This window comes from Mesoplodon mirus (genome assembly GCF_964341445.2).
Source record: "Mesoplodon mirus genome assembly, chromosome: 17".
Lineage (NCBI taxonomy): Eukaryota > Metazoa > Chordata > Mammalia > Artiodactyla > Ziphiidae > Mesoplodon > Mesoplodon mirus.
In genome coordinates this window covers 15,667,200-15,681,243 of record NC_138993.1, presented here as the reverse complement: position 1 = coordinate 15,681,243, position 14,044 = coordinate 15,667,200, and the positions used below count along the sequence as shown (strand labels likewise).

Sequence of the window (14,044 nt, the reverse complement as noted above, 5' to 3'; positions counted from 1 at the left end):
AAATTGGATAAGGTATAACTAAAATTCCTCACATTCACAGTACTACTCCTCTGAATTGTTATTTTTTTTAACATATCAAATTTTTTTGGATCCCAATTCAAAGAGACCATAATAAAATAATTCATGAGGCAATCAAGGAATTCTGAATTTTTGAGTCAATGATGTCTGAGATTTTTTTGTTTGTTTGTGGTAAAAGAAAAAATAACATAAAATTACCCTCTTAACAATTTCCAAGTGTACAGTACAGTATTGTTAACTCTATGCACATTGTTGTACGGCAGCTCTCTAGAACTTTTTCATCTTGCATGACTGAAACTCCACTCCCACTGAGAAACAACTCCCTATATCCCCCTCCCCCCAGCCTCTGGAAATCACCATTACACTTTTTAAGACTTTGACTCCTGTAAATACCTCACCTAAGTGGAATCTTGCAGTATTTATCTTTCAAGACTGGCTTAGTTCACTTAGCATAAGGTCCTCAAGGTTCATCTATGTTGTAGCTTGTGACAGGATTTCTTTCTTTTTTTAACACTGAATAATAATCTATTGTATGTATATACCACATTTTCTTTATCCATTCATCCACTGATGAACATTTAGGTTGCTTCCACATCTTAGCTATTGTGAATAATGGTACATTGAACATGGGTGTGCAAAAACATCTCTTCGAGATCTTGTTTTCAATTTTTTTGTATATATACCCAGAAGAGGGATTGCTGGATCAGGTAGTTCTATTTTAATTTTTTTAAGGAACTGCCATACCATTTTCCATAATGGCTGCACTATTTTACAATTCTACCAATGGTGCATAAGGGTTCCAATTATTCCACATACTTGTTATTTTCTAGCTTTTGGGTTTTTTTTTTATGGTGGCCATCGAATGAGTGTGAGATGATAGCTCTTTGTGGTTTTTGTTTTGTTTTGTTTAATTTTTTAAATTTATTATTTTTGGCTGCATCGGGTCTTCATTGCTGCACGTGGGCTTTCTTTAGTTGTGGCAGCGGGGCCTACTCTTCGTTGTAGTGCTCGGGCTTCTCATTGTGGTGGCTTCTCTTGTTGTGGAGCACGGGCTCTAGGTGCATGGGCTTCATTAGTTGTGGCACGCGGGCTCAAGCTGCTCCGTGGCATGTGGGATCTTCCAGGTGCAGGGCTCGAACCCGTGTCCCCTGCATTGGCAGGCGGATTCTTAACCACTGCACCACCAGGGAAGCCCCTCTTTGTGGTTTTGATTTAAAGTTACTGATGATTAATGATGTTGAGCGTCTTTTCATATGCTTGTCAATGATGTCTGTTTTTTTCCCTACAAAATTTCAACCTTGGTGCAATCAAGAACATTGCTGAGACAGATTTTCTTAAAAGAATCCACAAAATAACTAAAAGAATTCACAGAGAATTAAAAATGCTGGTTTCTTAAGTTGGCTTTAAAATTATGTAGAGCTAGCCTACTTTCAACTACCACTTTAGGAATTTTGCTAAGTATGTCTACAATAGTTAGCTTTTCCAGAATAATAAACCACCACATAACTTAGTGGCTTAAAACAATAACCATTTATATAGGTGACAATTCTGCAGTTGGGCGATTTGGGCTGGGCTTAGCTAGTCGGCTCTTCCAGTCTCAGCTGGGCCCCTCATGGCATCTGCAGTCACTTGCCTGGCCACCTGGAGGTTGGCTGGTCTAGCATGGCTTCACTTGGGATGGCTTGTCTCTCTGTTCCACACGGTCCCTCATTTTCCAGCAGGGCAACTGGAGCTAGTTGAGAGATGGACAGGATTCCAAAAGAAAGAGCAGAAGCTCCTTAAATACTCAGATTTGCCACATCATCACTTCCGGTGCATTCTACTGGCCTAAGCAAATCACAAGGCCAGTCAAGACTCAAGGGAAGAGGGGAAGAAAAACATTTAATGACAGAGGAGCTGCAAAGTCATACTGCAAAGGGCATGGATACAGGGAAGAGTGAAGGACTGTGCTCATGTTTGTAATCTATCATAACATACCTTTCCCACACAAACTGTAAAACCATCTGGTTCCTAGGTGTTTAAAGAGTATTTCACTTTAGTCTCCAGGAAAAAAAAAATCCCTACCCTCTGTTAGCAAGTGGGATTAAAAATAGGAACTTTCCTCCAAAGGTGGAATTAAGAGCAAAGTGTGGCTTTTTAAATTTTTTTTTATTTTTCGGTAAACTGTTACATGACTGCTCATGAACACACAAGTAGAAATCTCACCACACTTATATTTACCTATTTAAATCAACATATTTCATCCCAAATCATAGCCCATGTTACTTTCTAAAGCACATTAAACAAATGAAATAGATTGATATATCTCATCTATGAGGTATCTGGCTAATTAAAAGCAAGCCAGAGTATTCCTCCTGGTGTGGGAATCTGATAGTTTTTATTTTCCTGTCTTAGGAAGACAATTTTAGGAGGCTCTTATTTTTGTTTAACAGGATAGAAGAAAGAATGAAAGGCTAACTACAGAAATGTAAATCAGCTGTTATCAGGATGTGCAACTATGATGTTACCAAGGCAACTATGTGGCCCGAAAACTTACACTAGAAAAATAGAGGTTACCTTCCCACCAAGGATTCCCTTGGAGTGGTTAAACTATAAACAAAATTACTGACCTGAATTAATTATGCACATGTAAAAAAATACTTCTCTTTGAAAGAGTGTCACTCTTATTAGTTAGATTCATTTAAAAGGATTTTGTAAAGTCTTGCTATTTCAAACTTCTTAAAATTAGCACAAATTAAACATGTACTTGATAAACCCTCATTTTTATTTATTTTTAATTAATTTATTTTATTTATTTATTTATTTTTGCATTGGGGCTTCATTGCTGCGCGCGGGCTTTCTCTAGTGGCGGAGAGCTGGGGCTACTCTTCGTTGTGGTGCATGGGCTTCTCATTACAGTGGCTTCTCTTGTTGCGGAGCATGGGCTCTAGGTGGGCAGGCTTCAGTAATTGTGGCAATGCAGGCTCAGTAGTTGTGGCGCATGGGCTCACTAGTTGTGGCTCGCGAGTTCTAGAGCGCAGGCTCAGTAGTTGTGGCACACGGGCTTAGTTGCTCCACGGCATGTGGGATCTTCCCGGACCAGGGCTCAAACCCGTGTCCCCTGCATTGGCAGGCAGATTCTTAACCACTGCACCACCAGGAAAGCCAAAACCCTCATTTTCAAATGGAATTTAGAGCTAGAAACATCAAAGGAATTTATTTTCAAGGAGTTGGATATTTAAGCTAAAGACTGACAAACGATATATGAATCATGCTTAAATGTACGACAACGAATCCTTAAATGCCTTTATAAATTGTGTCTATTACACCTGTAATCAAAGTTATTAAAATTTACACATGCAGAAAGTCTTTACAAAGACTCCATAGAGCTGTAAGAATAATTAGCATTGTAATTTCCTTATCCAACTTGATAGCAATACAAATATTGGCAATCCCATGCCTTTACATAAAGTGATAGTAAAAACGTGCTATGGCTGTATTTTCATTCACAAAGACATGGTGACTTACTAAGTTCTGGGCATTATACCAGGTGCTAGGGATGGAGAGGCCGAGTGGGGTGGTGATCAAGACAAAGCTCTCAGAAGCTTATAGTCTAGTGAGGAAGAAAGATATTAAACAGGAAACTAAAGTGAACTTTACTTTTATGATCAGAGAATAGCTGTGTCTTGTGGGATATTAAGCAGGGAAACCAAACTTAGAGGAATGCAAAGGACACATGCCCTGATGTTTTCTCAGGCATTTAAAACAGTGGTTCCTGGGGGACTTCCTGATGGTCCAGTGTTAAGACTCGGGCTTCCATGGCAGGGAGGTGTTTCAAACCCAAAAAAAAACAAAAATAAAAAACAGTGGTTCCAGGCTTCCCTGGTGTCGCAGTGGTTAAGAATCCGCCTGCCAATGCAGGGGACATGGGTTCGAGCCCTGGTCCCAGAGGGCCCCACATACCACGGAGCAGCTGGGCCCGTGTGCCCCAACTACTGAGCCTGAGCTCTAGAGCCCATGAGCCACAACTAATGAGCCCGCGAGCCACAACTACTGATGAAGCCTGCCCACCTAGAGCCCATACTCCACAACAAGAGAAGCCACCGCAAAGAGAAGCCACCGCAATGAGAAGCCCACGCACCACAACAAAGAGTAGCCCCCACTCGCCAACTAGAGAAAGCCTGTGTGCAGCAACGAACACCCAATGCAGCCAAAAATAAATAAATAAATTTATAAAAACAAACAAACAAAAAAACAGTGGTTCCTTGTCAGTGGTACACAGGCAGTAGTTTAATTGAGATCCAGGTTTTTCATAGCAATCACTAAAATTTCAAATAAAATTGCTACTGCATCTTTTTATGGCCTGAATTTAAATGATAAACATAATAAGGAAATGTCTTTCATGCATTTAACCAATATTTGAGTGTGAACGAATTTGAGTATGAGACTGAATTAATGTGAAATTGTCAGAGGCAACTAACAGAGAAAAGACAGAGAGACCGTAGACAAACTTGAGGATTTACAGAAAGCTTATTAGAATTTTTTGGATTAAAGGGAAGCATGTCAATCAAGTTACAGGCTCTTCCACTCATTCATTCCAATTGTTAACTGATTAAGAATCTCCTATATTCCAGACACCTTTGTAAAGCCCTGTTTGGCAATATAGCGAAAAGCAGGGAGGGAAGGGTATCTGCTGATAAAACATCAGAAATGGCCGGGAGGTTGCACCAGAGTGAAATCTTACAGGAGGAATTACTTTGGCAAAGGGAGGAGTCTTTAGAAAGACTCACCTTTCTAAACTGAGGGAGAAATATTTGCTGATGGAGAAGTGCCAGCAGCCCTGGTGCTGGGAGAGGCCATTCGATCTTTAAGGCACTTAGAGTCTGCAGAGTCTGGATTTTATCCTGAGGGTATGGGAGAATCTTTTGCAGGATTTAAAAGGATTTTTAGGATTGTCTGGCAGGGGTGCAGAGGGAGAGGTAAAGAAAGAAGAGATGACCAGAGACAGGAAGTCAAGCTTGCTACAGGGAAGGAAAGATGGGGTGAGGCCAATAACAGAGTTAGAGGCTGAAAGAGCAGAGAAAGCACAGCTGGGGTGGGAGGGGATGCCTGCACCTTTAGCAGGTTACAAAAGAAAATACCTACATTTTGCTTTGAATGCTACCCTTAGAGGCAAGTTCCTATGCTTAATCCCACTTGTTAGATTAAATTACTCATATATGCCTAATGTAAAGCCATCCATTCGAAAATGCAGTAAGTTCATGAATTAATTTGGTATGCAAGATCACATGAAGTTTTCTATGACTCTCTCCAAGAAGCACAGGAACAAACCCAAGAAGACACATCATAGCCACCAGTATGTCACCACTGCAGTGTCCTGATAGATGGGCGCCCCCCTCCTACCTGGTCTGTGGCCCCAGCCCTTGGCCTCCAGGCCAAGCCAGGCCAGCCCAAAACTTCCTCCCCACCGGCCCCCAGCCCCATCCTTACAGATGATGTTTCTATCCCAGGATAGAAGGGGAGGGAGCAGACATGCAATCACACTGCCGTCTGTGGTTTGAAGGTACTTGGAAGAGAGCCTTGAAGGCAGGAAGGCATTTTCTCTCTCTCTCCCCACTGCACTGCCACCCCTGCCTTGAGTTTTAAGTGTGGCAGCTGAGATAAGTAATAACACCGAAGGACTTCATCTACTCAGGGACTCTGGTCCCTTCTCCGGCGCCTAAATTTTAGTCATACCGTCTTTCTCAGTCTCTCAGGCCTGTGAATCTGCAAGTTCTCCCCACCTGAAATATTCTTTCCTCAATAAAATGCTGTCCATTCTTTAAGACTCACCTTTCACAAAGATTCCCCTTTTCTTGCGCTTCACAAACTGGCAGACTCACTCTTCAGAAACAGTCGGGTACGACTCTTGCATTATTCCCAGTGTTGTTCTTTTTTTGTGTGTGTGTGGTACGCAGGCCTCTCACTATTGTGGCCTCTCCCGTTGCGGAGCACAGGCTCCGGACACGCAGGCTCAGCGGCCATGGCTCACGGGCCCAGCCGCTCCGCAGCATGTGGGATCTTCCCGGACCGGGGCACAAACCCGTGTCCCCTGCATTGGCAGGCGGACTCTCAACCACTGCGCCACAAGGGAAGCCCAGTGTTGTTCTTTAACTTTGTAAGCACTCATCCGCCTCCATCACTATCAGGTTTCTAACCAGGCCTCCGCTCCGCCTCAGCTTCGCATCTTCACAACCCCAGCCCTGAAACCTCGCCCCTGCGCAGGTGTTCTTTGTTTGATACCTGCCTGCCCCAAATGGCTTTGCTCATAGCAGTTTACACCTGCACACACAGTGGAGGACCAAATCCCCACCGTGATAGGAATTCCCTCGAACTTTAGAAAGTAATGGTTGGTTTCCCTTAAAGTCAATAGCAGCATAATCTTGCTAAACATTGGAGGCAAGAAAAACCCAAAGCCAAAAGAACTATATTAAGATGTATTTTACGGCCCACAGGATGGTAATTTGAGTCTGCTGAAGAGCTGTCGCTCATCACCTACAAAGCCACTGGTCCTTCTTACCTAACTTTTCATCACTTGTCAGCCCATCACATTACAGAAAATGATCCTACTTTTCTCAGAAGTTCAAGTCTTTTGTTAATGGCATTTGGAACAGGCTTGGACAAAGCAAATCAGCTTCTGAAAAGGCTTAGACACCCTCCCAATTCTCTCTCCAGGCTATTTTTATCCCCATTCTGCATTTACACCTCTGACAAAATTCCACAGGGGACTACATTCTTAAAAGTAAACTACATACCAAATTCTCCATCGTTGGCAGAACATGAGCTACTTGTTAGATGTGCTGCTGTCAAAACGCTCATTAAAGTTCCCGGCGTTTCAAGCCGCCACTGTTTCCTGTTTTCTGGAATGCCTTCAATCACCATCACTCGGCCATCTGAAAAGGAGCCTGGATTATTGAAACTAAAAATGCTTCTTCATTTGAGTTTTTATAAAATCACAGAATGTGAGATCCTTGGAGGTCACCTCATCCCACCCCTCACTTTATTAGCAAGGAAGCTGAGATACGGAAAAGTTTAGTGACAATATTATCATGTACTGTTGGGCAGGAGAGTCATTTTCTGCCCTGTAAACTGGCTGTTTTGGTGTGTTGACATTTCTACTCTATTTATTTTAAATTAGGTTTCCCCTCTTACTGTCCCATTGGCTTAGGACGGATTAAATTGTATTATGTTTGCAAGCCCTTTCTTGTAAATTTGATGATATGAAATATATTTTGTAATAGTATAAATATGGGTCAATTCACACACTTCTAATTACTAATCTCAGTGATATACTTACGGACTTCAACTTATAAGATGGGTATAAATTTTAGCTCTCCCCCAGCCCCATGTTATCAAGAAAAACATAGGAAATAAGCAATAAAAATCTCCACCACCTGTAAGATCACACCCAGATATTGCTGGGACTCTCTGCTAAGGAAAGACTATGCCAGAAGCCCAAATGAAAATGGAAGAATTTAGGTTGAAAATATCATCATATCCTAAACACTGCTAACATGGAAATAACACTTTGGTTTGCAAAGCAAGTTAATATGTATCTTTGCACTGACTCTCTAAATCTTGTGGGACAGCTAATATTTCAGTTCTGATGTTACTGAGGAAAAAACGACCCTCTTAAGAAACTGCAAGGGAGTTATTAGGCTAGCACGGGAAGGCAAATGAAGCCACCTGTCCCTCCTTGGGAGGCAGGTGGGAACCTGGATCTTTCTTCCTTTACATTCTCATCGCTACAGTGGCCAATTGTCTAGAATAATTAGTAGGCAAGTCTCTGCAGAGGTAGGGGAGAAACCAAAACAAAATCTTTGGAAGGCATTTAATACAAATCTATCGGGATTGTACTGAAAACTGAGAACTGTCAAGTCAGGGTGAGCACTAGCATTTGGGGTGAACACACCTGCCTTTGGGGCCTCGCTCTCCTCTTGCGGACAGTTTGTGCCACTGATGTCAGCTTCACCCTCAGGCACAGTGGAGCAGGTGGAGGTGACGTTGGCCGCGGCCATCATTTGCAGCAGAGTCTGAGGAGACCCAGCATCCCACTGTCTCCTGTCCTCTGCAGCGGCAGCATCTGGAATGAACAACCCTGGGTATAAGGAAATAACTTGTTGATCTCAAAGCAGTCAAAGTGTGACTAACTGCGAGAAATAGTTCTTAGGAAACCTGGAGTCCATCAGCTGGTACCTTCAAAAGGAGAGAAATCACCACCCTCAATCTAATACAGATTGCTATGGACCGAATGTTTGCGTGCCCCCCCGAATTCATACGCTGAAACTTAATGCCCAGTGTGATGGTATTAGGAGGAGGGGCTGTGGAGAGTTCATTAGGTCATGAGGGTGGAGCCTCATGAATAGGATTAATGCTCCTATGAAACAGACCTCAGAGAGCTCCCCCATCTTTTCCGCTAAGTGAGGACACAGCAAAAAGATGGAATCGGGCCGTCACCAGACCCTGAATCTGCCAGCATCATGATCTTGGACTTTCCAGCCTCCAGAACTGTGCAAAATAAATGTTGTTTATAAGTCTCCCAGATTATGGTATTTTGTTACAGTGGCCTGAATGGACTAAGACATAGATAGATCATAACTTATAAGACTGAAATTATAAACAGGTTTAAAATTGTTTCACTTTTACTATTAACATGTGACTGACTAGCCAATGTATTTAACGCTAAAGAAATATTAACGGCATGGATGGACAAATTCTTGAGGCATTTATGTGAACTTTAGTCAGGTTCCACAGAAATGCAACTGTTCCATTACCTTAATTTAAAAAATAACTTGTGTTACCATTTTCTTTATTTATTAGTATGCTTCATTATAAGAACTCTGGAGATCAGATAAGTAGAAGAAGGAAACAAAAATTACCACAATCCCACTCTCCAGAGACTTAAAATTTCAAAATTTCCTTCTCGCATATAGTTTCTGCTTCGTTTTGAAACAAAAAATGGGCCAAATATTACACACCCTTTTATAACTTGTTCTTTTCAATTAGCATCATACCATATCTGTATTATTAAATATTGTTCTACACCACCATTTTAAAGAAAACATGGTATTCTGTTTCATGGATATATTATAACTTAACTAATTCTTTTTTGCTGGATTTTTAGATTGCTAGAATTTTTTACTATTATAGACAACACTTTAATGAACTCATTTGTAGTTAATTTTTTTGACATTTATGATTATTTTCCCTAGGTAAACTACTGAAAATGACAATTCTAGGGGCTAACATTATAATATTTTCTTTACCAAAGGCTTTCATTGTTAAAGCTGAATCTATTACTAATTTATTCTGTGATTTTTTTCCTATATATTTTGAGTAGCTAATTCTTCCCTAGCCAAAAAAAAAAATACTCAGCTATATTTTCTTTCACTTTATTTTCTGACACATAACTTCATTTTTTTACATATAAACTCTGATTTTATTTTGGAATTTATTTGTTGTATCATTATATAGGGTCTGATTTCACAATTTCCCCCAAATTGTTAACCAGTTGGTCCTAGGGCATTTATTTGAGTAATTCTTTCTTTTCCCATTGACTTATGATGTGACTTTTAGCATATGCTAAATTATGATACATACTAGAGTTTGTTTCTAAACTTTCTCTTTTTTCATTACTTTTTTTATTCTGGTGCTAGTATCACATTGTTTTAATGACTATAATTTATATAATACAGTTTGATATTTGGAAGGGCAGGTGCCCCTCAATGCTCTTCTTTTCTAAATTTTTTGGCTAGTGAAGAATCTCCAGGATCTCCTCACACCAGAAAAAAATCCTATTGTGCTTTTGATTGAAATTGCCAAAAATCCATATATTTATTTGGAATGAATATTTCCAATATATAACAGTGTTATTTCTCTACATTTATTCAAATAATCTTTAAATACCTCAGTAAGGTTTTATAGTTTCCTTCATATGCTCTGCACGATTCTTGTAAAGTTAATTCCCAAGTTATATGTACACACACACACACACACACACACACACACACATACACTCTCACACATATTTGCTGTTGTTACTATAAATGAGATCTAAAGACCAACTGGGGAAACTATTTGCAATACGTATTTCAGGCAAAGGTTCAATTTAAATGAGTCTTATAAAGAAAAAAACAAACGCCATTTTCAGTAGAAAAATGGATAAAGGATGTGAGCACATAATTCACCAGAGAAATACAGATGTCAATAAACATATGGGAAATTGTTCAGCCTGAATAGTAATTATGGGAGCCCAGTTTAAATTAAGAGACGGTTTTCAGCATCAAACTAATGAAGTGTTTTTTTAAAAAAATCTTTAAAAAAGCAGCCATGTCTTTTGAGACTTATAATTCACTCTCTTCTCTTCCCGGAGAACTCATGCAAAGAATAACCTTTGATTTGATTCTTTTCGCTGGAATTGCTTACACTGAGGCCACTCAGGGCCCTTGATAACCAAACCCTGTGGGCTGTTACTCAGCCTGCCTCGCTTGGTCTTTCTCTTCCCGTTGATACTGCCAAGCCCTGAGGCTCCTTCCAGAACCTTCTCTCCTTCTTTGGCTTCACTCTCTTCTGATTCTCCCAAAACTTGTTTAAACAATACAAGCGCCTGTCCTAAGCTCCATTTCCTTCTCACTCCAGTCCCTGTGCCTAGGGGTTTTTCAACACCATCAGGGTTGAAATACTGTGCATATGCTAAGGAAGCCCTGATTTGCCCCAGAGCTTTGGTCTTACTCAGCTAGCACCTTCTAAACACCTCCAGCTGATGCTCAGAAAGACCTAAACTCAATATGTTTCAAATTTAAACCATTACATTATCTCTACTGACCTCCCTCTGCGTGACGTATGCACCTGTTTGGCTGGTGATAGCCTTGTCCATCTGAATTAGAAGACTGGGACCCTCTTCTCTTCCTCAGTCCCCACACTCAGCAGTTCACACCTGGTGTCTATTGGCACTGCCCTGCCCTGCGCGCCTGTCATTTCCCACCTGGACCAGTCTCCTGCCCTCGGTCCTGCCCCTCCACGCATCCTTCACATGGCAGCCAGCATGATCTTTCTCCATCACGAATAACATTTAATTGCCTTTGATTGAAAGTCATCACACAGGATAAAGCCCAAGCTCCCTGGAATGCCAAGCTCTGTAGGAGAGGTACCCCCCGACTCTCCAACCAGCTGGCACTCGAACAATGATTAGTACTGGGGCTCAGAAAGCATGTTTTGTGCTTCCTTTCTTTGGCTCATGACAAGTCTGTGATTCTGAGGGCAGACCCAGGTTTCATTCATCTCTGAGGTCCCTCCCACCTAGCACAGTCTGGCAGAAGGGAGATTCTCCACAAGATGCCTGCTGAATTGAATAAAGATTTTTCCAGGTAGAAATGAGGCAAAGTGTATGATTCCAGGAAGAGGAAACTGAGGCAAGCCAGGGTGTGTGAATGCTCACATAATTAAAATGAAAATGATCGCTCTATTTCAAGCATTATCAAAGCAGAGAATAAAGATTTTTCCAGGTAGAAATGAGGCAAAGTGTATGATTCCAGGAAGAGGAAACTGAGGCGAGCCAGGGTGTGTGAATGCTCACATAGCTGCAAGGGAAGATGGGACTCCAGCAGGCTGTGTGGATCCCATCATCTGTGGAAAGAGAGGGGGGGTGATGGGGCAGGAAAGGGGGGGTCACCACAGGATCACGCCACGCAGTGTTAAATGTGATACTATGTGCAACAGACTGTATCCTACAGGCATTATCAAAACAAAATTTGAGTAGGATAATAATATGACAAGATGACTGTAGCAATTACTTAGAGAATGAAGGGGAAATACTAGAGAAAGGGAGGATGCATAGGAGACTAAAGCAATTCAGTGAGGGGAAGGGAAAGGGAAAATAAAGGGAAGAGCATATATTAAATTCAGCACCTAATATATTAATTTTCACTTTAGTCCTCACAATAAGCCTGTGTGGCAAGTACTGGTCTCCTCACTCTTAAGAGGAAACTGAGATTCAGAGATCTGAAGTAACTTGTGAAAGGGCACGGAATCAGAAAGTGGCAGCACTGGCTGGGATTCGAGCTCCGTATGGTCTCCAAAGCCCACGTGTTTCCTACCACACGCACCACTGAGACAGGACAGGGCAGAGGGAATGAAAGAGGAGAAGACGCAGGGACATCTCAGAGTAGAAACCACCAGGCATGACAGCAGGACTGTCGGCCTGGTGAGGGCATCACCGGAAATAAAGGCTCCCTGGGAAGAAAGGGCTCAGAAGCTGGATTGTACACACGCCGAGTCTGAGATCTAGTGGGACTTGTCCATGGAGCCATCCAGCAGATCCTGAGAAAGATGGGTGAGTGTGGACCAGGAGAAGCGGAAGCTGAGGGGGCAGGTGAAACAGCACCAGGAGACGGTGTGGGGCAGAGAGGAGGGTGGGTCTCAGGGGTGTGACCCCTGGGGTGGGCAGAGTCAGAGGGGCCAGGTCTCCATCCGGTTCAGGGTGAGGTGGGGGGCAGGGGACAGTCAAATCACAGGAGGCGAGTGAGGAGGAGAGAATTCGAGATGATTGCCAATAAAATGGTTCCTTCTCATCTGTAGCTTTGAAGGGACACATACCTGCTTCCCGGCAACAGAGTTTTTCAAATGCTTTGTCTGTATAATCTTCATGCTCCTTTATACATTTATACCCCTTAAACTTAACGCCGTCCTCAGAGGTCAAAGTTTCATTCAGTATATCCATTGCCTAAAGCAATTTCATGGTGTTTCATGAGAAATAAGCCATATTTGGGGGGAAAAAAGTTTGAAAATTATTTCATGTTCCCAGTAACAACATTTACCAAGGTATGCAGTAAGTACTCAATGTATGTTTATTACATGAATCGGTAGGGTTTTAAAACTAGAACTGTGTTGGAACACGATAGAAGCAGGAATGTGTTCGTTTCTTCTCCCTGTCAACAGTGATAAGCACTGATCGCGTGGCAGCTAATCGGATGTAGATTTCCTGCCTTCAATCTTATTCTCCTGCAGTTCCATTCTAAGGAACTTTCAAGGTTAGCTCATCTATGCCCTGCTTTAAGCTTTAACATTCCCAGTCAGGTCCCTGAAACTGCTCCTAATATTCCATAATTAAAATGAAAATGATCGCTCTATTTCAAGCATTATCAAAGAAGAGAATAACAAAGGATGAACAAACTGGTAGATAAAACTGTTTGGAGTCCATTCTTTTTTCTAGCAGGCCAACTTCGGTGCCTCACTTCACAGAAGCACCGTGGATGGACCAGCCCTCAGGTTCCAACCCAGACCCAGGCCCCCAGAGCTGCTTCCTCGGGTACTCACAGCTCCGGGACATTTAGAGGCCCAGTGGTTACAAGTGAGCGCTAACTACCACCTCTCTACTGAACTCTTTGTAGCAAAAGGCTAATGAAAATCTCAAAAATAGGTGGAGCACAGAGGGTTTTTACGGCCGTGAAAATACTCTGTATGATTCTATAAGGATGGATATATGTCGTTACACATTTGTCAAAACCCAGAGAATGAGTGAACCCTAAGGTAACCTATGTACTTTGGGTGATTATGATGTGTCAGTGTAGGTTCATCAATTGTAACGAATGTTCCACTCTGGTGAGGGATTTTGATGGTAGGGAAGGCTGCATGCATCGGGGGATGGGGGCAGGAGCTCCATGGGAAATCTCTGTACCTTCTGCTAAATTTTGCCATGAACCTAAAACTACCCTAAAACATGAAGTCTATTAAAAAAAAAAAAAGAATCCTTCACCACATGCACACACACAAATCTGAAAGAAATAACATTAAAAAAGTTTTAAGCCAATAAAAAAACATGAAAGGAAGAAATTGAGTATATAATTAATATATATATATAGGTATACACATATTCATACTTAACTTTTGGTAATTTAAAAGGCAAACTTGGAGAAGGTGAAACAGAAACACAAATCAGTTAATTCTGATATTTGTTAGCAGCTCTGGTAAAAAATGGGATTTTAAAAAGATGTTGAAATCAAGTAATAAA

The 14,044-nt window shown here is 41.5% G+C and overlaps 1 protein-coding gene across 1 annotated transcript in view; it reads right to left on the bottom strand.

Moving 5' to 3' along the window:
- NEK5 (NIMA related kinase 5) overlaps nt 1-14,044 on the bottom strand; it is a 62,644-nt gene that overhangs the window by 8,188 nt on the left and 40,412 nt on the right. Inside the window, exons 19-22 of the mRNA XM_082602554.1 lie at nt 12,631-12,757; nt 7,949-8,119; nt 6,792-6,929; nt 1,652-1,750 (exon numbers count right to left, since the gene is read on the bottom strand). Of these exons, the coding sequence (XP_082458680.1) occupies nt 1,652-1,750; nt 6,792-6,929; nt 7,949-8,119; nt 12,631-12,757 (535 nt within the window). The remainder of the gene's footprint in view (nt 1-1,651; nt 1,751-6,791; nt 6,930-7,948; nt 8,120-12,630; nt 12,758-14,044) is intronic.